General features: G+C 48.3%; 1 protein-coding gene across 5 annotated transcripts in view; it reads right to left on the reverse strand.

The window, feature by feature from the left end:
* Nucleotides 1–27,102, reverse strand: part of scn5lab (sodium channel, voltage gated, type V-like, alpha b) — a 473,466-nt gene that overhangs the window by 147,807 nt on the left and 298,557 nt on the right. For all 5 annotated transcript variants that reach the window (XM_070881666.1, XM_070881669.1, XM_070881665.1 and 2 more), the window contains one exon: nucleotides 6,057–6,500. In XM_070881666.1, coding sequence (XP_070737767.1) covers nucleotides 6,057–6,500 — 444 coding nt within the window. The remainder of the gene's footprint in view (nucleotides 1–6,056; nucleotides 6,501–27,102) is intronic.

Below are 27,102 nucleotides of genomic sequence, written 5' to 3' on the forward strand. Positions count from 1 at the left end.
AAGCCAGCAGGAAAGCATTGGAATAGTCGAGTCTAGAGGTAACAAAGACATGGATGAGGGTCTCAGCAGCCGATTAGATGAAGTGGGGCAGAGAGGGGCGATGTTACGGAGATGGAATTAGGCAGTCTCGGCGATGGAGCGGGTATGTGGTCGGAAGCTCACCTCTGGATCAAATAGGATGCCGAGGTTGCGAAGAGTCTGGTTCAGTCTCAGACAGTGGCCAGGGAGAGGAATGGAGTCGGTGGCTGGGGAACAGAATTTGCGGCGATATTTAATTGGAAGCCTGTCAGACTGCGAATCCTTCCATGCTATTGTCCACTGTCCTCCAAGGGCACAGTGTGAAGATACAAAAACCTTGGCATTTCTTTCGCTCTGTTTCTGCTGCCTTCCATCTTGTTTCTCAATAAAAACTGGGTAGGAAAAAAATCTGGCCTTAAAGTCGGCCAGTGCTGGCTAATGGAAAGGCGGAACCAAATCCGTGCCTTTTTAACCAAAAAAAAGTATTTAGTTTCACATAATTCATCTAAACAGCCAGAGAAATCACTGCACTGAGCAGGGCGAGGAAAACAAATCATTTTCCATTGAGGAGAAGCTGGTTCCCACAGCCCTTCACCGCCCGCTTTGACGTGCTCACCTGCTCCTGTCCTCATTGACGTGAAGTGGTGCAGATGAAAGATCTGTCACGCCTCGAATAACACACCTGCTGTGCGGTGTGAGTCTGTGCAAGCCTGGCCAGACTGGACAATGCCAGCTCTTAGAAACCGCTCCCTGAACACACTGTCTATTCTTTTGCTATAGAATCATAGACTCGTACAGCGCATGAAGGTGGCCATTCGGCCCATCGTGCCTGTGCCGGCTCTTTGAAAGAGCTGCCCACTTAGTCCCGCTCCCCCTGCTCTTTCCCCTTAGCCCGGCAAAACTTTTGCCTTCAAGTATTTATCCAATTGCCTTTGAAAGTTATTACTGAATCTGCCTCCACCGCCCTTTTGGGCAGTTAATTCCAGGTCATAACAACTCGCTGTGTAAATGTATTTTTTTCCTCATCTCGCCTCTGGTTCTTTTGCCAAATTATCTTCAATCTGTGTCATCTGGTTACCCACATTTCTGTCACTGCAAACAGTTTCTCCTTATTTACCCGATCAAAACCCTTCCGTGTCAGCTGTGGCTCCGTGGGTAGCACCCTTGCCTCTGAGTCAGAAGGTTGTGGGTTCAAGTCGCACGTGGATGTTGAATCTCTGATTATATTCAAGGCTGAGATAGATAGATTTTTCTGAGTCTAGGGGTAGTCAAGGGATATGGGGATTGGGCGGGAAAGTGGAGTTGAGGTCGATGATCAGCCATGATCTCATTGAATGGCGGAGCAGACTCGAGGGGGGACGTATGGCCTACTCCTGCTCCTATTTCTTATGTTCTTATCCCGACTCAGAACAGGGGCGAGAGGACCTGGGGCCTTCCTGTGTGAACTACACACTGCATGGACCAGCACAGCTGGTCTCCAGTTGTCTTGGGGAACCCTTGCCACTGGACCAAGACCTAGCTCTGTCAAGCCCATCTGATGGCTGGTGTGCAACGGCCACCACACGTTAAAAGAATCCACGCACAGGCATCTTCCACCCTTCAACATGTAGTTTGGGACCTAGAATGTCAGGTCCCTCATTGAAACACCTGTGAACTCATCCCTTTTTGGTGTGGTAGCAAGTCATTCTCGATACAAGAGACTACCTAATACTATACTATACACATTGATACAGCATTGATCAATATATGGTCTACACTGGGGGTGATCACTGATACAGCATTGATCAATATATGGTCTACACTGGGGGTGATCACTGATACAGCATTGATCAATATATGGTCTACACTGGGGGTGATCACTGATACAGCATTGATCAATATATGGTCTACACTGAGGGTGTTCACTGATACAGCATTGATCAATATATGGTCTACACAGGGGGCTGATCACTGATACAGCATTGATCAATATATGGTCTACACTGAGGGTGTTCACTGATACAGCATTGATCAATATATGGTCTACACTGAGGGTGTTCACTGATACAGCATTGATCAATATATGGTCTACACTGGGGGTGATCACTGATACAGCATTGATCAATATATGGTCTCCACTGGGGGTGATCACTGATACAGCATTGATCAATATATGGTCTACACTGAGGGTGATCACTGATACAGCATTGATCAATATATGGTCTCCACTGGGGGTGATCACTGATACAGCATTGATCAATATATGGTCTACACTGGGGGTGATCACTGATACAGCATTGATCAATATATGGTCTACAATGGGGGTGATCATTGATACCACATTGATCAATATATGGCGAGTGATCATGGTGCAACATGATCGGGACCCAGGGGAGGTGTGAGTTCGGGGCCCAGAAGTGGCGTGGGCCCAGGGGCAGCACGGGCCAGCCCACACTGTGATATGTGCGTGCTAGGTCCATGCAGCAGAGCTGGTCTCCAGTCATCTTGGGTAACCCTTGCCACTGGACCAAGACCTAGCTCTGTCAAGCCCGTGTGGTGGCTGGTGTGCAACGGTCACCCCACGTTAAAAAAATCCACGCACAGGCATCTTCCACCCTTCAGGATGTAGTTCGGGACCTGGAATATCAGGTCCTTCATTGAAACACCTGTGAACTCATCCCTTTTTGGCGAGGAAGCAAGTCATCCTCGATACGAGGGGCTGCCTATGATGATGATGACTATACACATTGGATGAACTCACTGAGCTGCCCGGAGGGATACCCCGGCAGTTCGTTATCATTCTTGGCATTAAAACCAAGATAAATCAATGGGCCGGTTGCAGGAGGTGTGATGGATGACTGGTGAAGTGCGACATCACCACTGACATCTGGGAGACTCTGGCCAAAGACCGCCCTAGGTGGAGAAAGTACATCCGGGAGGGCGTTGTGCTCCTTGAATCTCAACGCTGTGAGCGTGAAGAGGTCAAGCGCAGGCAGCGGAAGGAGCGTGTGGTAAATCAGTGCCACCCCCCCTTCCCCCGACGACTATCTGTCCCACCTGTGACAGGGTCTGTGGCTCCCATTTTTGGAGTGGAAGCAAGTCTTCCTCGATTTCGAGGGACTGCTTATGATGATGATGGATGACTCAATCACGACACCGTGCCCCCTTTCTAATTATAAACAAGTTCAATTACCTTCCAGTATTCTTAAAGTTGACAATAATCTCCCTTTAAAAATGAATCTCCATTCGCACCAATATTTGGCTCGGATGTGCAACCTACAAACAATATAGACTGTTGTGTCGCAACCGTTTATAATGTTTCCTTTATTGTGGCGCTTTCATTATCAAAACACAGCTGCACATCTCAATACGTTGCTGAGGTGTGCAAATATTTGCCTGATGGCTATAACCTGTTCTTGGTACAATGGTGATGCTTTCTTAATTGTTCCCCCAGTCAATAGCCTGCTTGTCCACAGTGGTTCAGGTCAGTTTCTGGCGTTTCAGAGAATTCAGCCAACCAGGCACTTGGGCTCCCTCCTGCCAGCAAAGTAAGCATCGGTAAACAGATGGAAGAGAATGTAGGAACACAGCAGCGGGCAGAACGAGGAAGGACTACTGCAGCCTGTCCGTCCTGATCTAAAGCTTTTTTAAAAAAAAGTGTTCCATCTCTTATTTGCTTACCTAATGAGGTCTGAAACCACCAAGAAATGCATCTCACCCTTTGCTGCTGTGACATACACTTAGCTCTGTGGTCACACCTCACTTTCATCACACTTTATTTCCGGAACGCAGCTTGTCCACATCTCGCAACTTGATAGTGTTGAGGAATATAGAGATTGCTTAGCCGATCAAAGACCACAGTCCACCTGGTTCGCCTTCGACCATCTTGGTGGTCGCGCGATATACCAATAATTATAGAGCGGTTACAGCACGGAAGGAGGCCAGTCGGCCCGTCATGCCTGTGCAAGAGCACTTCAGCTAGTCCCACTCTCCCGCCCTTTCCCCGTAGCCCTGCAATTTATTTTCCTTCAGGTACTTCTCCAATTCCCTTTTGAAAGTCATGATTGAGTCTGCCTTCACCACCCTTTCAGGCAATGCATTCCTGATCCTAACCGCTTGCTGCGTTTTCCTATGTCGCCTTTGGTTCTTCTGCCAATCACCTTAAATCTGTGTCCTCTGGTTCTCGACCCTTGCATCAATGGGAACAGTTTCTCTCTATCTACTCTCTCTAGACCCCTCATGATTTTGAACACCTCTATCAAATCTCCTCTCAACCTTCTCTGCTCTAAGGAGAACAACCCCAGCTTGTCCAGTCTATCCACGTAAGTGAAGTCTCTCATCCCTGGAACCATTCTCGTAAATCTTTTCTGCACCCTCTCTAAGGCCTTCCTATCCTTCCTAAAGTCCAGTGCCCAGAACTGGACACAATATTCCAGTTGAGCCCAAACCAGTGTTTTATACAGGTTCATCATAACTTCCTTGCTTTTATGCTCCATGCCTCCATTTCTGAAGCTCAGGATTCTGTATGCTTTGTTAACGGCTTTCTCAATCTGCCCTGCCACCTTCAATGATTTGTGCACATATACCCCAAGGTCTCTTTGTTTCTGCACCCTCTGTAGTATTGTACACTTTAGTTTATATTGGAGTTGTTGGCTATGGCAACCGATCTCGGCCAGTTCATCTTCAACAGACCCTGACATGAGGCGGGGAAACCCTCACCGAGTGGTGGAGAACTTTGGGAACCACTGGCTCAAAGTAACCTTTTCACCCTTAAGAGTCAATCACATTGGGTGTGGGACTGGAGTCACATATAGGCCCGATCGGGTAAGGATGGCAGGTTTCCTTCTCTAAAGGACATTAGTGAACAGGATGCGTTTTTGTGACAACACAACAACTCTGTGGTCAGTTTTACCAACACCAGATATTAATCTCTAGATTTCCTTCTGAACGATATTCAAATTCTCAAACTGCCAATTGTGGGATCTGAACTCACGTGGTTTGGATTATTAGTCTAACCCTTCTGGATTACACGTGCCATAAGATAACATAGAAGCCTAGGAATTGTTCGAGGACGACAGAGCAACCAGTCCATCTACTTTGCTTTCTGGTATTCACATGATGCGCTGATCATGGATATCCGAGGGCCCAGGGGCAGCACAGGCCAGCCCACACTGTGATATGTGTGCACACCAGGTCCGTGCAGCAGAGCTGGTCTCCAGTTGTCTTGGGGAACCCTTGCCACTGGACCAAGACCTAGCTCTGTCAAGCCCGTGTGGTGGCTGGTGTGCAACGGTCACCACATGTTAAAAAAATCCACGCACAGGCATCTTCCACCCTTCAAGACCTTGTGTTGGTCGGCGCAGATATAATGGTAAGTACTGCAGGGAATAGAATATGGCCAGGGTGATCTCCTGGACTAGTTCGATCATCTGGATGGGTCGGAGAGGAATTTTCCCAGATTTTTTCTCCCTAAATTGGCCTGGGTTTTTAATCTGGTTTTTGCCTCTCCCAGGAGATCACATGGCTCCAGTTGGGCAGGAGTGTAGATGTTTTTAGTATAAGGGGTGTTGCAGTGGTGTGAGGTGGACTGGTTGGGCTGGGTGCCCTTTGCCTTTCCGATATTGTTCATGGGTTTGTATGTAACCTTTAGGGCTGCTGATGAAGGGCTGTGCGTCTCTTTGTCGGCCGGCGCGGACATGATGGGCCGAAATGGCCTCCTCTGCGTTGTAAATTTCCATGTTTCTATGTTTCTAAGATGTGGTTCTGGACCTGGAATATTAGATTCTTCATTGAAACATCTGTGAACTCATCTGGAAGCAAGTCATCCTCGTTTGAGGGACCGCCGCTGATGATGATCATGGAGGTGTTGACTAATCATGGCGATCAATCTCTACCAATTGGTCTTCAACAGACCCATTCATGAGCTGAGGTGAACCCAGTCACACCCTAGAGGTGGAGAGCTTTGGGAACTGTAGGGGCAAAGTCACCTTTTACCTTCCAAGCGCGGATCGGGGGAAAATCGGAGAGCGCCAATAATAAAGAAAAGACCGTTTCCTTACCTCTTGGCTGACCGCAAGTTCCGTGAAGGTGCTCTGCTCCTCGTCGCAGCATTCCAGCTCTGGCTCGATGACCGCGATGGGGACGCACTCGGTCAGCTTAAAGTCATTGGCTGCCGGCTCGCCCTTGCCGCCCACGGTGGTCCCGTTGTTGCCGAAGCCGCCGGCTGTGCCGTTGCCGTCCTTGTGCTCGTTGGTCTTCTCGCTGCCCGTGTGGTTGAAGGTGTAGGTCGGCAGCTCCACCATGGTCTTCCCCTCCGCCGACGGCTGGGCCCCCTTGCAGATGCTCTGGAAGAACTCCCCGATGGCCTTCTTCAGGAAGCCGATGCCTCGCTGGATCCGGGCGAAGGCGATCTGCAGGTTGTTCATCTCCCCGTCCTCATCCGGCGAGCTCAGGTTGTCCGCGCTGAACGAGCTCAGGAGCAAGGCCAGGAAGAGGTTGAGCACCTGGAAAAATGAACCGGGCATTATTGCCGTATTTCTCTTAGTCTCAAACATTGCCGGTAGGTCACTGAGTGACTGCTGCCAAATCTCAGCGGCCATTACATAGTATTTACAGCACAGAAACAGGCCATTCAGCCCAACAGGTCCATGCTGTTTCTGCGCCACACCAGCCTCCTCCCACCCTTCTTCATCTCATCCTATCAACACATCCTTCTATTCCTTATATGCTTATACTCCCTTCCCACTATCCAGGGCCCCAAATACTCCTTCCAGATGAAACAGCGATTTACTTGTACTTCTTTCAGTTTAGTATTCTATATTCACTGCTCACGATGTGGCCTCCTCTACATTGGGGAGACCAAGCGTAGATTGGGTGACTACTTTGCGGAGCACCTCCGTTCAGTTCGTAAGCATGACCCTGAGCTTCCGGTCGCCTGTTACTTTAATTCTCCGCTCCACTCCCACTCTGATCTCTCTGTCCTCGGTCTCCTACACTGTTCCAATGAAGCTCAACGCAAGCTCGAGGAACAGCACCTCATCTTTCGTTTAGGCACCTTACAGCCTTCTGGTCTCAACATCGAGTTCAAAAATTTCAGAGCGTAGCCGCTGCCAATCTTTGGCTCCCCCCCATCCCCCTACACCCCCCCCCCCCCTCCCCACAGCCTGTTCCTTTCTTCTTTTCTCCTTGTCTCTAATGGCCATTATCCCACCATTCACACCCTATCTTGACTAATGTTTTTCTAACTCCTGGCATTATGTTTGAATTTGGGCCATCATTTCTTTTGTCTCTCTAATCTCTCCTGTCTTCCACCCTATCACAGACCTTCCCTTTTGTTCTTTCTTCCCCTCCCCCTTTCAGTGCTTGTTAAGAATCCGTTCTTTCCGAACACTCTCCAGTTCTGATGAAAGGTCATCGACCCGAAACGTTAACTCTACTTCCTCACCACAGATACTGCCTGACCCGCTGAGATTTCCAGCAATTTCTGTTTTTATTTCAAATTCCAGCATCTGCAATATTTTGCTTTTGTGTGATTCTATTCCTTTCTCCCTCATGTACTTATTTAGCTTCCCCTTAAATGCATCTTTGCTATTCCTCTCAACCACTCCCTGTGGTAGCGAGTTCCACATTACAACCACTCTCTGGATAAAGAAGTTTCTCCTGAATTCCCTTTTGGATTTGTTCGTGACTATCATTTATATTTAGGACATGGCATTGAACAGATAATGTTGATCTCTAAAATCTCTCAGTTCTGACGAAGGGTCACCGACCTGAAACATTAACTCTGTTTCTCTCTCCACAGATGCTGCCTGACCCGCTGAGTGTTTCCAGCATTTTCTGTTCTTATTTCAGATTTCCAGCAACCGCAGGTATTTGCTTTTAAAAAAATATATACTCACTGCCTCACAGCTCATTTCCACTGCAATCACCTTTTATTAAATGATTTAAAATAGCATTTGAACCCTTTATTGTTGTTTTAAATGATGTTTCCTGCCCATTCCCCGCCCCCCCCGACCCCCACCATCCCCCTTGCCCAGATGTTATTAAAGAAGCAGTAGCAGGACATTTGGAAAAGCAAGATTCGGTCAGGCAGAGTCAACATCGATTTATGAAGTGGAAGTCATGTTTGACAAATTTGCTGGAGTTCTTTGAGGATGTAACGAACAGGGTGGATAAAGGGGAACCAGTGGATGTGGTGTATTTTGACTTCCAGAAGACATTTGACAAGATGCCACATAAAAGCTTACTGCACAAGATAAAAGTTCACGGGGTTGGGGTTAATATATTAGCATGGATAGAGGATTGGTTAACTAACAGAGAACAGAGAGTCAGGATAAATGGTTCATTCTCTGGTTGGCAATCAGTAACTAGTGAGGTGCCGCAGGGATCACTGCTGGGACCCCAACTATTTACAATCTATATTAACGACTTGGAAGAAGGGACGGAGTGTAACGTAGCCAAGTTTTCTGACGATACAAAGATGAGAGAAAAAGCAATGTGTCAGGTGGGCACAAAAAATCAACAAAAGGACATAGACAGGCTAAATGAGAGGGCAAAAATTTGGCAGATGGACTATGATTTCTTCCTATCGCTATTTCTAGTATAATTCTAAACATATTAGGGTATTAGCTGTGGCTCAGTGGGTAGCGCTCTTGCCTCTGCATCATACAGTCATAGCTTCATCGTCACACTCCAGGAAATTGAGCACAAAATCTAGGCTGACACTCCAGTGCAGTGCTGAGGGACTGCTGCTCTGTTGGAGGTGCCGTGTTTCGGATGAAATATTAAACCGAGGACCCGTCTGCTCTCTCGGGTGATGTAAAAGATCCCATGGCACTATTTTGAAGAAGAGCAGGGGAGTTATCCCCGGTGTCTTGGCCAATATTTAACCCTCAACCAACATCACTAAAAAACAGATTATCTGCTCAATGTCACAATGTCGTCTTTGGCAGCTTGCTGGGTATAAATTGTCTGCCGCGTTTCCCACATTACAACAGTGACTACTCTCCAAAAAGTACTTCATTGGTTGTAAAGCACTTTGGGACATCCTGAGGTCGTGAAAGGTGCTATATAAATGCAAGTTCTTTCTTTCTATAATTACGATGTTGATAGAAATACTGAACAGGGTGGCTTTCTCCCACGTGCTTACAATGTCGAGGCATGGAGCGAGCAGAGGGATTCTCATCTTGTTCTACGTTACTGAGCCTCAGTGGCGGTGTGCTGGTGCGGGGCACAGGAACCCATGATGCCTCAGAGCGACCTGGGGTTCCAAGCGCCCCATGAGTTCCTGGCCTTAGTCATGTGGTACAAGATGGCATCGAGCACAGATCGGCTGTCTGCCTGTGGGAGCAATGGGAAATTGGATGGATTCCTCCTCTCTCTCCCGGCACTTTTCTCTGGAAGTTGCCAGGAGCAGCACTGGCATCACCTTCAGGCCAGGGTGTCTGACCTTGCTTTCCGAGAGCTGAGGCTCCATGACCTGGGGAACGGGCAGGACTCGAGAAGGAAGAAAGGGGAGAGAAAGGGGGTTAGGTACTGAGTTGCACAAATACGTCTTGTCTTCTGTAAAACCATCATCACCAAAAAAGTGGACTGTACCTTTTTCTTATAGGTCCAATTGTTTATTTTGATCAACTCATTTTCTTTGATGTAATTAAAAATAAGGCAAGATAAAGAGCTTTTTGGAAAGATTAAGCAACACCTTGACTTCAAAATTCTCATCCTTGTTTTCATGACCTCACCCCTCCCAACCTCTGTAATCTTCTCCAGTCCCACAACACCAGGAGATGTCTGCACTCCTCTAATTCTGCCCTGCTGAGCATCCCTGATTATAATCGCTCAACCATCGGTGGCCTTGACTTCTGTTGCTTAGGCCCCAAGCTCTGGAACTCCCTCCCTAAACCTCTCCGCCATATCTACCTCTCTTTCCTCCTTCAAGGCACTCCTTAACACTTACCTCTTTGACCAAGCTTTTGGTCTCCTGCCCTAATTTCTACTTATGCGGCTCGGTGTCCAATTTTTTTCTCATAATACTCCTGTGAAGCGCCTTGGGATGTTTCACCAGGTTAAAGGCGCTAGATAAATACAAGTTGTTGTTGTTCAATAGAATCAGGAACTCGCTGAGGTAAATTTACCGAGCGGGACTGGATTTCCTGGGCATAGCAAATATTGGAAAAAATCGGGTGGGGGGGAGAGCACATGTCTGCAAATGAACAAGTTTAATATTCTGTCTGTTCTTTTAATCCAATTGGGTGGGCTCCCTCATGAGCGTGCACTCCCAGAACAGAATGATATCTAAAGCACACACATTATGCAGTAGTGAGGGAGATGGGGTGGAACATAAGAACAACATAAGAACATAAGAATTAGGAACAGGAGTAGGCCATCTAGCCCCTCGAGCCTGCTCCGCCATTCAACAAGATCATGGCTGATCTGGCCATGGACTCAGCTCCACTTACCCGCCCGCTCCCCATAACCCTTAATTCCCTTATTGGTTAAAAATCTATCTATCTGTGACTTGAATACATTCAAAGAGCTAGCCTCAACTGTTTTCTTGGGCAGAGAATTCCACAGATTCACAACCCTCTGGGAGAAGAAATTTCTTCTCAACTCGGTTTTAAATTGGCTCCCCCGTATTTTGAGGCTGTGCCCCCTAGTTCTAGTCTCCCCGACCAGTGGAAACAACCTCTCTGCCTCTATCTTGTCTATCCCTTTCATTATTTTAAATGTTTCTATAAGATCACCCCTCATCCTTCTGAACTCCAACGAGTAAAGACCCAGTCTACTCAATCTATCATCATAAAGTAACCCCCTCGTCTCCGGAATCAGCCTCGTGAATCGTCTCTGTACCCCCTCCAAAGCCAGTATATCCTTCCTTAAGTAAGGTAACCAAAACTGCACGCAGTACTCCAGGTGCGGCCTCACCAATACCCTGTACAGTTGCAGCAGGACCTCCCTGCTTTTGTACTCCATCCCTCTCGCAATGAAGGCCAACATTCCATTCGCCTTCCTGATTACCTGCTGCACCTGCAAACTAACTTTTTGGGATTCATGCACAAGGATGCACGAGGTTGCAGCCCCTGTTCCACTATTTGAAGGGGCTGCTCCTGAAATTCTGGCTGCACTTCAGTCCCACTCTCCTGATCTTTGGGCACCCTGTGCGGAGGGGAGCGGGTAGGTCCGAAGGCCTCCTCGTAGGACTGCTCCTGGGCACGGCCAAGGGTGCCATCAGCCGGTCCAGGCAGCGGGCGGTCGAGGGGGTCGTTCAACCTGACTGCCTGCCTCTCTTCCGCTCTTACATCCGGTCCAGGGTGTCCTTGGAGATGGAGCACGCGGTGTCCACCGGTACGCTCGCGGCCTTCCGCGAGAGGTGGGCACCGGAGGGACTGGAGTGCATCATCACGCCCGGCAACCAAATTTTAATTTGATTTTACGTTTTAAAGTTTAATTTGTTTTAATTGCCGGTGCTTTTAGTGTCCCCCTTCCCTTTTATAGGGGGCACTGGGGAAAATTGTGATTTTAGTGCCCAAAAAAAAACCCAAAAAAAAGAAAAACACAAAAAAAAAAAAAAAGGGGGGGAAAAAAAGGGCCTTGTAAATGTCTGGAGTGTCACCCAGGTCGGGTGGCACTCTTTAATGTTTTATGTTTTCGCAGATAAACTCAAAAGAGTTTCATGCACAAGGACCCCCAGGTCCCTCTGCACCACAGCATGTTGTAATTTCTCCCCATTCAAATAATATTCCCTTTTACTGTTTTTTTTCCCAAGGTGGATGACCTCACACTTTCCGACATTGTATTCCATCTGCCAAACCTTAGCCCATTCGCTTAACCTATCTAAATCTCTTTGCAGCCTTTCTGTGTCCTCTACACAACCCGCTTTCCCACTAATCTTTGTGTCATCTGCAAATTTTGTTACACTACACTCTGTCCCCTCTTCCAGGTCATCTATGTGCAGGGGATGACACTGGGGTTTGAACAGAGCTGGGCACCTTGGCCAATTTCTCTCCTCGCTGGCCCAGTCACACAGAGGCTCGTTGCAGCACATCACGAACATTGGGAGCAGCCAACACAGCACCGGCCTGGGATCGTACTTGGGACTTTCCTGGTCCTTGTGACTTAATGCAACACTTGGTGGTACATTTTCCCACTGAGGTATCAAGGTAGGTCTGACAACGACAAATCGGTCGGTGATTCCTGTGAGGCCTTTGTCATTTTCTCCACCTGCATTTCCCGGTGTAATGTACGCACCTGTGAGCATGCTCACAGGTTTGTAGAGTTGTTGCCCGGAGGAGGCGGGGGTCCCCAATGGAGTGCACTCTATGTGGGAGTCCTCCCTCTATTTATTGGGGACCTGGTCTGGAGGGTGGTGCATGGAGCAGTCCCGTGCAATAAGTTTTTAAGTCGGTTCGCGGGCTCCCAGACCGCCTGCAACTTCTGCGGTCTGGAAGAGTCCGTGTTCCATGTTTTTATGGAGTGTGCGAGGTTGCAGCCCCTGTTTCATTATTTAAAGGGGCTACTCCTCAATTTCTGGTTGCACTTCAGTCCCACACTCTTGATCTTTGGGCACCCTGTGCGGAGGGGAGCGGGTAGGTCCGAGGGCCTCCTCGTAGGACTGCTCCTGGGCACAGCCAAGGGGGCCATCAGCCGGTCCAGGCAGCGGGCGGTCGAGGGGGTCGTTCAGCCCGACTGCTTGCCTCTCTTCCATGCTTACATCCGGGCCAGGGTGTCCCTGGAGATGGAGCACGCGGTGTCCACCGGTACGCTCGCGGCCTTCCGCCAGAGGAACTGGAGTGCATCGTTACCCCCGGCAACTAAATTTTAATTTGATTTTATATGTTTTAAAGTTTAATTTGCTTTAATTGCCGGATTTTTAGTCTCCCCCTCACCTTTTATTGGGGGCACTTGTAAAATATATGGTTTTAATGCCCCCCCCAAAAAATCACAAAAAAACCCCACAAAAAACAACCAAAAAAACCAAAAAAACATTTATTAAAAAAAGGGGCAGTTAATTGTCTGGAGTGTCCCCCAGATCGGGGGGCACTTGATCTAATGTTTATTTTGTTCCCCCCCCCCCCAAAAGAGTTGTAGAGCTGTTGGCCGGAGGAGGCGGGGGTCCCCAATGGAGTGCACTCTAGGTGGGAGTCCTCTATTTATTGGGGCCCTGGTCTGGAGGGTGGTGCACGGAGCAGTCCCGTGCAATAAGTTTTTAAGTCGGTTCGCGGGCTCCCAGGCCGCCTGCAATTTCTGCGGTCTGGAGGAGTCCGTGTTCCATTTTTTTATCGAATGTGCGAGGTTGCAGCCCCTCTTCCAATATTTGAAGGGGCTGCTCCTCAAATTCTGTTTGCACTTCAGTCCCACACCCCTGATCTTTGGGCACCCTGTGCGGAGGGGAGCGGGCAGGTCGGAAGGCCTCCTCGTAGTACTGCTCCTGGGCACGGCCAAGGGGGCCATCAGCCGGTCCAGGCAACGGGCAGTCGAGGGGGTCGTTCAACCCGACTGCCTGCCTCTCTTCCGCGGTTACATCCAAGCCAGGGTGTCCCTGGAGATGGAGCACGCGGTGTCCACCGGTACGCTCGCGGCCTTCTGCGTGAGGTGGGCACCGGAGGGACTGGAGTGCATCATCACCCCTGGCAACCAAATTTTAATTTGATGTTTTGTCTAAAGTTTAATTTGTTTATTGTGCCGGTTTTAGTGCTCCCCCCCTTTTAGCCAGGGGGCACTTGTATAATTTGTGTTTTAGTGGCCTCAAAACCTCCCCCCCCCCGAAAAAAACAAGGGGGCACTTGTTTGAAAGTGTTTGGTGTGTACCCCCCCTTTAATCAGGGGGCACTTGATTTAATTGTTTCCTTCAAAATAGTTGTAGAGCTGTTGCCCGGAGGAGGCGGGGGTCCCCAATGGAGTGCACTCTATGCGGGAGTCCTCCCACTATTTATCGGGGACTTGGCCTGGAGGGTGGTGCACGGAGCAGTCCCGTGCAATAAGTTTTTAAGTCAGTTCACGGGCTCCCAGGCCGCCTGCAATTTCTGCGGTCTAGAGGAGTCCGTGTTCCATGTTTTTACTGAATGTGCGAGGTTGCAGCCCCTCTTCCAATATTTAAAGGGGCTGCTCCTCAAATTCTGGTTGCACTTCAGTCCCACACTCCTGATCTTTGGACACCCTGTGCGGAGGGGAGCGGGCAGTTCGAAGGCCTCCTCGTAGGACTGCTCCTGGGCACAGCCAAGGGGGCCATCAGCCGGTCCAGGTAGAGGACGGTCGAGGGGGTCGTTCAGCCCAACTGCCTGCCTCTCTTATGTGGTTACATCCGCGCCAGGGTGTCCCTGGAGATGGTGCACGCGGTGCCCACCGGTACGCTCGCGGCCTTCCGCGAGAGGTGGGCGCCGGAGGGACTGGAGTGCATCATCACCCACAGCAACCAAATTTTAATTTGATTTTATGTCTAAATGTTAATTTGTTTAATTTGCCGGTTTTAGCCCCCACCCCACGCCTCGTTTAGCCTCGTTTATAATTTGTGTTTCAGTGCCCTTAGGAAAAAAAAGGGTGCACTTGAAAAGTTTTTTTTGGAGTGTACCCCCCTTTAATCAGGGGGCACTTTTGATTATTGAAACAACTCAAAATAGTTGTAGAGCTGTTGCATTGTGATTGGCCTAGCCAATCATGTGATGTTCACAAGAGACTCAATAAAACCCCAGTCAGTTGAGTCCAGATCATCCACGATGAGGTACGCAGTTGTGAGAAGCAGCGAGGAGGCCCCAACCTGCGAGGGGCCATCAGCGGCAGGTCGGGGCCATAAAAGGAGCGGCGTGCGGAGGCCCAGGAGCAGCGTGGAGACGTACCATTGCAAGGTACAGCGCGAGCTGGTGCAGGAGGGCAACGACAGCGAAGAGTGAGGTCAGCAAGGTCCAGGTCAGTGATTGGAGCATACGCAGATACAGCAGGAGCGACAAGATTGGGGTGAAGGAGCTGTGAGAGATTGTGGAGATTTGTGATCGGGGCCCAGGGGCAGCACGGGCCAGCCCACACTGCGATATGTGTGCGCACTAGGTCCGTGCAGCAGAGCTGGTCTTGGGTAACCCTTGCCACTGGACCAAGACCTAGCTCTGTCAAGCCCGTGTGGTGGCTGGTGTGCAACGGCCACCGCACGTTAAAAAAAATCCACGCACCGCCATCTTCCACCCTTGAGGAAGTAGTTCGGGTTCTTCATTTGAAACACCTGTGAACTCATCCTTTTTTTTGGCGTAGAAGCAAGTCATCCTCGTTTCGAAGGACCGCCTATGATGATGATGATGATGATGATGCAGTTGTGAGCCTAGTGGATGATCTGGTAATGTGTAGTGTGATTGTTAAACCTTTGTTAATAAACCAACTGGTTCATAATAACAATGTGTTGCTATGAATTCTTAAGCAAAGAACCCATGAAGCCAATACATTACACCCGTCAGTCCCAACTGTCTTACAGCTGGGATTCGACAAGGAGCCCTACAAGCCTCCGAGATCTCCGTGCTCCTCCAATCCTGGCCGCTTGCCGACCCCCGATTTTAATCGTTCCACCATTGGTGACCATGCTTTCAGCTGCCTTGGCCCTCAGCTCTGGGCCTCCCCCCACCCCACCCCAAAGCCTCTCTGCATCTCGCTCCTCAAAATTCATTGAGCAAGTTTTTGGTCACTGGGCCTAATAGCTCCTTATATAGGTCGTTGTCAAATTCTGTTTGCTAACGCTCCTGTAAGGCACCCTGGGACAATTTACTATGTTAAGGGAGCTATATAAATGCAAGTTGTTGTTGTTGGAACTGATATATAGTAGGGAAGGGCAGACCAATGAAAGGAATCGGCCTTTCAAATACCCAGCCACATAAATACTGTGGCCACAAGAGCAGATCAGGGGCTGGGTATTCTGCGGCAAGTGTCTCACCTCCTGACTCCCCAAAGCCTTTCCACCATCTACAAGGCACAAGTCAGGAGTGTGATGGAATACTCTCCACTTGCCTGGATGAGTGCAGCTCCATCAACACTCGAAGCTCGACACCATCCAGGACAAAGCAGCCCGCTTGATTGGCTCCCCATCCACCACCTTCAACATTCACTCCCTCCACCACCGGTGTACTGTGGCTGCAGTGTGTACCATCTACAAGATGCACTGCAGCAACTCGTCAAGGCTTCTTCAGCAGCACCTCCCAAACCCACGACCTCTACCATCTGGAAGGATGAGGGCAGCAGGTCCATGGGAACACCATCACATGTAAGTTCCCTTCCAAGTTACACACCATCCTGACTTGGAAGTATATTGCCGTTCCTTCATTGTCGCTGGGTCAAAATCTTGGCACTCTCCCTAACAGCACTGTGGGAGTATCTTCACCACACGAATTAGAATCATAGAATGGTTACAGCATAGAAGGAGGCCATTCGGCCTGTCGAGCCCGTGCCGGCTCTCTGCAAGAGCACCTCAGCTAGTCCCACTCCCCGCCCTTGCCCCGTAGCCCTGCAAATTATTTTCCTTCAGGAACTTATCCAATTCCCTTGTGAAAGTCACAATTGAATCTGCCTCCACCACCCTTTCAGGCAGTGCATTCCAGATTTTAACCACGCACTGTGTAAAAAAAGTTTTTCCTCATGTTGCCTTTGGTTCTTTTGCCAATCACCTCAAATCTGTGCCCTCTGGTTCTCGAGCCTTCCGCCAATTGGAACAGTTTCTCTCGATCTACTCTGTCCAGACCCCTCATGATTTTGAACACCACTATCAAATCTCCTCTCAACCGTCTCTGCTCCAAGGAGAACAACCCCAGCATCTCCAGTCTATCCACGTAGCTCAAGTCCCTCATCCTTGGAAACACTCTTGTAAATCTTTTCTGCACTCTCTCGAAGGCCTTCACATCCTTCCTAAAGTGCGGTTCCCAGAATTGGACACAATACTCCAATTGGCGCCAAACCAGTGTTTTATATAGGTTCATCATCATTTCCTTGCTTTTGTACTCTATGCCTCTATTTATGAAGCCCAGGATCATGTATGCTTTTTAACTGCTTTCTTGACCTGTCCTGCCACCTTCAACGATCTGTACACATATACCCCCAGCTCTCTCTGTTCATACATCCCCTTTATAATTGCAGGCATTGATGACGAGATCCAACATCGTCTCCAGTGCGCCCAGTGCAGCCTTCGGTCGACTGAGGAAAGAGTGTTTGAAGACCAGGCCCTCAAAACTGTTACCAAGCTCATGGTCGACAGGGCTGTAGTAATACCCGCCCTCCTGTATGGCTCAGAGATATGGACCATGTACAGTGGACACCTCAAGTCGCTGGAGAAATACCACCAACGATGTCTCTGCAAGATCCTACAAATCCCCTGGGAGGACAGATGCACCAACATTAGCATCCTCATTCAGGCCAACATCCCCAGCATTGAAGCACTGACCACACTTGATCAGCTCCGCTGGGCAGGCCACATAGTTCGCATGCCAGACACGAGGCTCCCAAAGCAAGCGCTCTACTCGGAACTCGCCCACGGCAAATGGGCCAAAGGTGGGCAGCGGAAGCGTTAACAAGGATACCCTCAAAACATCCCTGATAAAGTGCGACATCCCCATTGACACCTGGGAGTCCCTGGCCAAAGACCGCCCTAAGTGAAGAAAGTGCATCCGGGAGGGCACTGGGCTCCTGGAGTCTCGTCGTCGAGAGCATGCAGAAATCAAGCGCAGACAGCGGATGGAGCGTGCGGCAAATCAGACTCCCCGCCCACCCGTTCCTTCAACCACTGTCTGTCCCACCTGTGACAGAGACTGTGGTTCTCGTATTGGACTGTACAGCCACATAAGAACTCATGCTAAGAGTGGAAGCAAGTCTTCCTCGATTCTGAGGGACTGCCTATGATGATGATTATAATTGTACCCTTTAATTTATATTTCCTCTTCTCATTCTTTCATGCAAAATGTATTAGTTCGCACTTTTCTGCGTTAGATTTCATCCGCTCATTCCACCATCCTGTCTATGTCCTCTTGAAGTCTATCACTGTTCTCCTCACTGTTCACTATACTTCCAAGTTTTGTGTCATCTGCACATTTTAGAAATAGTGCCCTGACTGCAGTGGTTGAAGAAGGCGGCTCACCAACACCTTCTCAAGGGCGATTAGAGATGGCCAATTAATGCTGGCCTTGCCAGCGACGCCCACATCCCATAAACGAATAAAAAAAAAAATGACTTTGGTAAATTGCAATGGAAGGGTAAGGGGTCATGGGTTCAAAGTAGTAAAAGGCAAATTTAAGGCTGATGTCAAGAGCTGCAATTCATGGCGTGGAATGGATTGTGGGTAGGGTAATGGAGGTGAATCAATTAGAAACCAATTGGTTGCTGCAATCAGGACTAGGGGGAGGGGGGAGCTTTGGAGTATTTTATGGACTGCTGAATTAAGATGGGATAAATAGCCTCCCCCCTCCATAATTATCTTGTGAAATATCCTGAAGGGAGAAGAAAGCTCAATTAAATTTTCAGTCTCTGCATGAGCAGTCAGTGCATCGATATTAATAATGACACATTCATCACTTCATTGCACACGGACTCTCATATCTGCTGATTGGACACGGGTGACCGTGCCTTATCCCTCGTGACACACCGAGCCGCTTCAATTATATCCCTTGTTTTATTTTCAATCAGTGCTTCATCAAGTGTCTCATCCCAGCTGCCTGCCTCCCGTGTAATCAGGTTTGGGATCCTCCGTGATCTACGAGGGGAGTGGACGGAGGTTGCAGACAGGGCGAGCAATCCGGTACTAACTCCTCACCTGCACCGAGCAATCAGTCCTTAAAGCAAGAGGCGTCTCTGAGAGGCTAATCAGTGAGCTCCCTGCCAAGAACGTCTCAATGTGCTGATGCCTCTCCTGCAGTAACCAAGGATACTGAGAAACACCAAGAAGCAAGATTTCCACACCAAATTGTTAACTAGACAGAGTAGACAGAAACTGTTCCCATTGGCGGAAGGGTCGAGAACCAGAGGACACAGATTTAAAGTGATTGGCAGAAGAACCACAGGCGACATGAGGAAAAACTTTTTTACGCAGCAAGTGGTTATGATCTGGAATGCACGGCCTGAAAGGGTGATGGAGGCAGACTCAATCATGGCTTTCAAAAGGGAATTGGATAGGTACCTGAAGGATTGTCCTGGCCAATATTTGTCCCTTAATCAACATAACAAAAGCAGATTATCTGGCCATTATCACATTGCTGTCTGTGGGAGCTTGCTGTGCGCAATTGGCTGCCGCGTTTGCCACAATGACTACACTCAAAGTACTTCATTGGCTGTGAAGCGCTTTGGGACAGTTGTGAAAGGCGCTATAGAAATGCAAGTCTTTCTTTTCTTTAAGGAAAAACATTTGCAGGGCTACGGGGTAAGGGCGGGGGAGTGGGACGAGCTGAGGTGCTCTTGCAGAGAGCCGGCACGGGCTCAATGGGCCGAATGGCCTCCTCCTGTGCTGTAACCATTCTATGATTCTAACAGCTGTCAATGACTAGGGCTTATTTCTAGAGGGATAGAAGTTAAAAGTAGAGAAGTTGTGCTGAACTTGTATCGAACTTTGGGTAGGGTACAGTTCTGGTCACTATATTTTTAAAAAAAAGAGGATCTAGAGGCACTGGAGAGGATGCAAAAAAGATTTTCAAGGGTGATACTAGAAATGCGAATGTATGCCTATCAGGAAAAGATGAATAGACTGGGTCTCTATTCTCTTGAAAAGGGAAGGCTGAGGAGTGACCTAATGGAGGTTTTTAAAATTATGAAAGGTTTTGATAGAGTGGATACAGAGAGAATGTTTCCACGTGTGGGGAAGAACAAAACTAGAAGCCATCAATATAAGATAGTCATCAAGAAATCCAATAGGGAATTCAGAAGAAACTTCTTCATCCAGAGAGTGGTGAGAATGTGGAACTCGCTGCCACAGGGAGCGGTTGGGGTCGCCCAGAACAGGGGAGGCCAACTCCATCAATAATACCTCCCAAACCTGCCACCTTTACCACCAAGAAGGACAAGGGCAGGGGCATGGGAACACCACCACCTCCACATTCCCCTCTAAGTCACACGCCATCCTGACTTGGAAATATATCGGCCGTTCCTTCATCGTCGCTGGGTCAAACCCTGCACTCTCTCCCTAACAGCACTGTGGGAGTACCTTCACCACACGGACTGCACTGCAGCGGTTCAAGACGGCGGCTCACCACCACCTTCTCATGGGCCAATTAGGGATGGGCAATAAATGCCGGCCTTGCCAGCCATGCCTAGATCCCATGAATGAATAAATGAAAAAAATAAATGTGTTCAACCTATCTGCTCTTCTCTAGTGAAGAATGGCTGCAGTGTTTGCTCTTATAACAGTCACTATCTTCAAAAGTAACTTATGTGTGGAACGAACACTGCCAAGGAGCTTTGTAAATGCAAGTATTTATTTTTATTATCATGTAGCCGTGGAGGATGCCACTTCACAACCGCAACAGGGAACACGTGCAGCAATATGGTGCACACTACACTGAATCTGGGCGCTTGCCGAATTGACCTGAATTGGTCTGGTTTAGCACTTACTCCTCAAGTGTGCACCAGATATTCACAAGCACCCTCTGGAGTAACCGACATCGCCTGAATTCAAAATGAACAGCTTACTTCCAAAACCTCACAAAACAAAATGGCCGACTTTAACCCATGCCCGACAGCTAGGTTGCGGGGCGGGGTGGGGGTGGGGGAGGGGGGAGAGCGAGGGCAGGGAGGGGAGGTGTTAAGGTGGCAGAGGTATTCACCCCGCTTTCCTGACATGATCCCACTGAAACCCCGCCCCCCACCCCACCACCACCACCTTCCCACAATCTTTACTTACCGGACTTCAGGCACGGGAAGGACACCCATCCCAGATGAACAGGTCCTAATTTAAATGGCTGGTCGTGTCTCGATGACACCATCAGGACACGCACTCAGATTTAACCCAAGTATGGCCCCTCACAGTCTCCAAGCCATCAGCATAAGCTGGGGGCAACAGGGATCCAGGCCCAGCTCAGCGTGAGGTGTGAGGTAATGTATTTGGGGAGGGCTAACAAGGCAAGGGAATACACATTAAATGGCACGACACTGAGAAGTATGGAGGAACAAAGGGACCTTGGAGTGCATGTCCTCAGATCCCTGAAGGTTGCAGACTGGGTAGATAAGGTGGTTAAGGCGGCGTATTGAATACTTGCCTTTATTAGCCATGACATGGAATACAAGAGCAGGAAGGTTATGCTTGAACTATATAAAACACTATTTAGGCCACAGCTGGAGTACTGTGTGCAGTTCTGGTCACCACATTACAGGAATGATGTGATTGCACTGGAGAGGGTGCAGAGGAGATTTACGAGGATGTTGCCTGGATTGGAGAATTTTAGCTATGAGGAAAGATTGGAGAAGCTGGTGTTATTTTCTTTGGAACAGAGTAGGCTAAGGGGAGACCTTATTGAGGTGTATAAAATTATGAGGGGCTTAGATAAACCCCTAAGCAATGAGGTCAACAACCAGGGGGCATAGACTTAAAGTAATTGGGGGGAGGTTTAGAGGAGATTTGAGGGAAAATGTTTTCATCCAGAGCGTGGTGGAGGTCTGGAACTCACTGCCTGAAAGGGTGGCTGAGGTAGAAAACCTCACCACATTTAAGAAGTGCTTGGATGTGCACTTGAAGTGCTGTAACCTACCGGGCTATGGACCAAGAGCTGACAAGTGGGATTAGGCTGGATAGCTCTTTGTCGGCCAGCGTGGACACAATGGGCCGAATTGGCCACCTTCCGTGCTATAAGCTTCTATGATTCTACGATTCAGTGCTTCTTTAAAGATCTCTCGTGCGCCAGGAGAAGAACTGCTCCATCTGACCCCACAAGGATACTTTGGCACTCCCCCTGTCCTGGGCTTCCCCCCACTCACCCCAAATCGCAGACTTGCCTCCCCCACCTCACCCCACCCCCACCAACTCCTACTTAACTTGTCGGGAGACCATTTCCATGGGTCCCCCCGGCCCCCCTCATCAACTTTGATTCCCATCAGCCAACGCTGTCGAAATTCCGATAAATCCGGGCGAGAGTCACCTCAAACAAGATCCAAACAACCTCCTGGGCAGGACCGGAACCAATGTCCTAGGGGGAATGTTTGCTAGTGCTGTTGGGGAGGAGTTAAACTAATATGGCAGAGGGGATGGGAACCTATGCAGGGAGATAGAGAGAAGTAGAATGGGGGCAGAAGCAAAAGATAGAAAGAAGAAAAGTAAAAGTGGAGGGCAAAGAAACCTAAGGCAAAAAGCAAAAAGGGCCACATTACAGCAAAATTCAAAACGGCAATATGTGTTAGAAAGACAAGCCTGAAAGCTCTGTGCCTCAATGCGAGGAGTATTCGGAATAAGGTGGACGAATTAACTGCGCAGATAGCAGTTAACGGGTATGATGTAATTGACATCACAGAGACATGGCTCCAGGGTGACCAAGGCTGGGAACTCAACATCCAGGGGTATTCAACATTTAGGAAGGATAGACAGAAAGGAAAAGGAGGCGGGGTGGCATTGTTGGTTAAAGAGGAAATTAATGCAATAGTAAGAAAGGACATTAGCTTGGATGATGTGGAATCGCTTTGGGTGGAGCTGCGGAATACCAAAGGGCAGAAAACGCTAGTGGGAGTTGTGTACAGATCGCCAAACAGTAGTAGTAAGGTTGGGGACAGCATCAAACAAGAAATAAGGGATGCATGCAATAAAGGTACAGCAGTTATCATGGGTGACTTTAATCTACATATTGATTGGGCTAACCAAACTGGTAGCAATGCGGTGGAGGAGGATTTCCTGGAGTGTATTCGGGATGGTTTTCTAGACCAATATGTCGAGGAACCAAATAGAGAGCTGGCCATCCTAGACTGGGTGATGTGTAATGAGAAAGGACTAATTAGCAATCTTGTTGTGCGAGACCCCTTGGGGAAGAGTGACCATAACATGGTAGAATTCTTTATTAGGATGGAGAGTGACACAGTTAATTCAGAAACTAGGGTCCTGAACTTAAGGAAAGGTAACTTCGATGCTTTGAGACGTGAATTGGCTAGAGTAGACTGGCAAATGATACTTAAAGGGTTGACTGTGGATAGGCAATGGCAAACATTTAAAGATCACATGGATGAACTTCAGCAATTATACATCCCTGCCTGGAGTAAAAATAAAACGGGGAAGGTGGCTCAACCGTGGCTAACAAGGGAAATTAAAGATAGTGTTAACTCCAAGGAAGAGGCATGTAAATTGGCCAGAAAAAGCAATAGTGTTAACCTGAGGACTGGGAAAAATTTAGAATTCAGCAGAGGAGGACTAAGGGTTTAATTAAGAGGGGGGAAACAGAGTACGAGAAAAAGCTTGCCGGGAACATAAAAACTGACTGCAAAAGCTTCTGTGAAGAGAAAAAGATTAGTGAAGACAAACGTAGGTCCCTTGCAGTTGGATTCAGGTGAATTTATAATGGGGAGCAAAGAAATGGCAGACCAATTGAACAAATACTTTGGTTCTGTCTTCACGAAGGAAGACACAAATAATCTTCCGAAAGGTCGTGGGGACCGAGGGTCTAGTGAGAAGGAGAAACTGAAGGATATCCTTATTAGTCGGGAAATTGTGTTAGGGAAATTGATGGGATTAAAGGCCGATAATTCCCCGGGGCCTGATAGTCTGCATCCCAGAGTACTTAAGGAAGTGGCCCTAAAAATAGTGGATGCATTGGTGATCATTTTACAACAGTCTATCGACTCGGGATCAGTTCCTATGGACTGGAGGGTAGCTAATGTAACACCACTTTTTAAAAAGGGAGGGAGAGAGAAAGCGGATAATTATAGACCGGTTAGCCTGACATCAGTGATGGGGAAAATGTTGGAATCAATTATTAAGGATGAAATAGCAGCGCATTTGGAAAGCAGTGACAGGATCGGTCCAAGTCAGCATGGATTTATGAAGGGGAAATCATGCTTGACAAATCTTCTGGAATATTTTGAGGATGTAACTAGTAGAGTGGACATGGGAGAACCAGTGGATGTGGTGTATTTTGTATTTGGACTTTCAAAAGACTTTTGATAAGGTCCCACACAAGAGATTGGTGTGCAAAATCAAAGCACATGGTATTGGGGGTAATATACTGCTGTGGATAGAGAATTGGTTGGCAGACAGGAAGCAGAGAGTCGGGATAAACGGGTCTTTTTCAGAATGGCAGACAGTGACTAGTGGAGTACCGCAGGGCTCAGTGCTGGGACCCCAGCTTTTTACAATATACGTCAATGATTTGGATAAAGGAATTGAGTGTAATATCTCCAAATTTGCAGATGACACTAAATTGGGTGCGGTGTGAGCTGTGAGGGGGATGCTAAGAGGCTGCAGGGTGACTTGGACAGGTTAGGTGAGTGGGCAAATGCATGGCAGATGCAGCATAATGTGGATAAATGTGAGGTTATCCACTTTGGGGGCAAAAACACGAAGACAGAATATTATCTGAATGGTGGCAGATTAGGAAAAGGGGAGGTGCAACGAGACCTGGGTGTCATGGTTCATCAGTCATTGAAAGTTGGCATGCAGGTACAGCAGGCGGTAAAGAAGGCAAATGGTATATTGGCCTTCATAGCTAGGGGATTTGAGTATAGGAGCAGGGAGGTCTTAATGCAGCTGTACAGGGTCTTGGTGAGGCCTCACCTGGAATATTGTGTTCAATTTTGGTCTCCTAATCTGAGGAAGGACGTTCTTGTTATTGAGGGAGTGCAGTGAAGGTTCACCAGACTGATTCCCGGGATGGCTGGACTGACATATGAGGAGAGACTGGATCAACTGGGCCTTTATACATTAGAGTTAGAAGGATGAGAGGGGATCTCATCGAAACATACAAGATTCTGACGGGACGGGACTGGTTAGATGCGGGTACATTGTTCCCGATGTTGGACAAGTCCAGAACCAGGGGGACACAGCCTTAGGATAAGGGGTAGGCCATTTAGGACTGAGATGAAAAGAAACTTCTTCACTCAAAGAGTTGTTAAGCTGTGGAATTCCCTGCCGCAGAGAGTTGTTGATGCCAGTTCATTGGATATATTCAAGAGGGAGTTAGATATGGCCCTTACGGCTAAAGGGATCAAGGGGTATGGAGAGAAAGCAGGAAAGGGGTACTCAGGGAATGATCAGCCATGATCTTATTGAATGGTGGTGCAGGCTCGAAGGGCCGAATGGCCTACTCCTGCACCTATTTTCTATGTTTTTTTCTATGTTTTCCCCTCCGGGTGGACTGGATGCTTCGCCGCCGGTTTGGCTCCCACACCCCTCGACTCACGCCCCAAGTTAAAATCGGTCCTCAAGTTTTCAATAGCTTCCTACCAAGTGTTCTCACAACATGACCTCTCACCTCCGATATCTGCAATGTCTGTGACATTACGGTATACTCTTTGGGCTGAAAGAGGAGACGGTTGAGATTCCTGTGAGCAAAGCCAGAAACAACCAACATTTTGCATTTATATAGCGCCTTCAACGTAGTAAAAGTGGCCCAAGGCAATTCACGGGAGCGTTATCAAATGAAATCTGGCACTGAGCCACATGAGAAGATATTGGGACCAAAACCTTGGTCAAAGAGGTAGGTTTAAGGAGCGGCTTAAAGGAGGATACAGGTAGAGAGGTTTAGGAAGGGAATTCGGGAGCTTGAGGCCTAGGCTCAAGGCTGAAGGCATGGCCACCGATGGTAGAGTTATTATATGCAGAGAAATTTCTTCTCTCAGAGGGTTGTAAAGCTATGGAATTCTGTGCAGCAGAGAGCTGTGGGGGCTGGGTCATTGAATATATTTAAGGTGGAGATAGACAGGTTTTTGAGTGATAAGGGAGTAAAGGGTTATGGGGCGCGGGCAGTGAAGTGGAGCTGAGTCCATGATCAGATCAGCCATGATCTTATTGAATGGCGGAGCAAGCTCGAGGGGCCATATGGCCTACTCCTGTTCCTATTTCTTATGTTCTTATGTGCAAGAGGCCAGAATTGGAGGAGTGCAGAGATCTTGGAGGGTTGTAGGGCTGGAGGAGATTGCAGCGGTAGGGAGGGGGCGAGGCCTTGGAGGGACTTGAACACCAGGATGACACAGTGGACGTCACTGGTTACCCTGACGAGGGCAGACGCTGTTGGCAGAGAGCAAACGGGGACTGAAGGGAATCACAGTGCGAGCACGAGAATCCCATCGTGCACACGTTATCATGCAGCCCACCTCTGGCGAGCACTTGAAATACAGGTAGCATTCCACATGAATATGAATTCCACTTGACATTCATTAATCTTTGAGGATTTTCCTCTCGCAATGACGAGAAACAGAACCCGACATTTTACAAAAGAGCTCATTTGAAGTTGGCAATGAAAAGAAAACATCAAATACCCTTTTTGTGTTAATTTATCAATTGGTAACCATGGTAACACATTGATCCGTGTAGGTGTGAGTGAGCCTGTGTGATTGGTCAGAGATTTATTCTGCTTTCATATATTCGTTTGTTTCTGCACTAGTATAATGCAGCCACGGTGTTACTCATGTTTGTGAAATGCGGTGGGATTAATTACAGGTTGTGTTTTTGCAATATCGGGGCAATTTGTGAAAAGAATATGCAGGATTATTAATTATGTTAGTTCATCTCTATTCCAACCCAGCTCTCAACACAGCAGAATAGCCTGGGTCAGAGTATATTGCAACACAGGAACTACATCAGGACTGACTCAGAATCTCAGAGCATTATCTGTGAGTTAGCACCATGAGAACATAACTTTGGAATTCTCTACCCCAGAGGGCTGTGGATGCTCAGTTGTTGAGCTTATTCAAGACTTTAAAAAAAAATCAGTTCACAAGGATATGGGCGTCGCTGGCAAGGCCGGCATTTATTGCCCATCCCTAATTGCCCTTGAGAAGGTGATGGTGAGCCGCCTTCTTGAACCTCTGCAGTCCGTGTGGTGAAGGTACTCCCACAGTGCTGTTAGGGAGATAGTTCCAGGATTTTGACCCAGCGACGATGAAGGAATGGCGACATACTTCCAAGTCAGGATGGTGTGTGACTTGCAGGTGGTGGTGTTCCCATGCACCTGCTGCCCTTGTCCTTCTAGATGG

The sequence above is a fragment of the Pristiophorus japonicus genome, chromosome 5 (genome assembly GCF_044704955.1).
Source record: "Pristiophorus japonicus isolate sPriJap1 chromosome 5, sPriJap1.hap1, whole genome shotgun sequence".
NCBI lineage: Eukaryota > Metazoa > Chordata > Chondrichthyes > Pristiophoridae > Pristiophorus > Pristiophorus japonicus.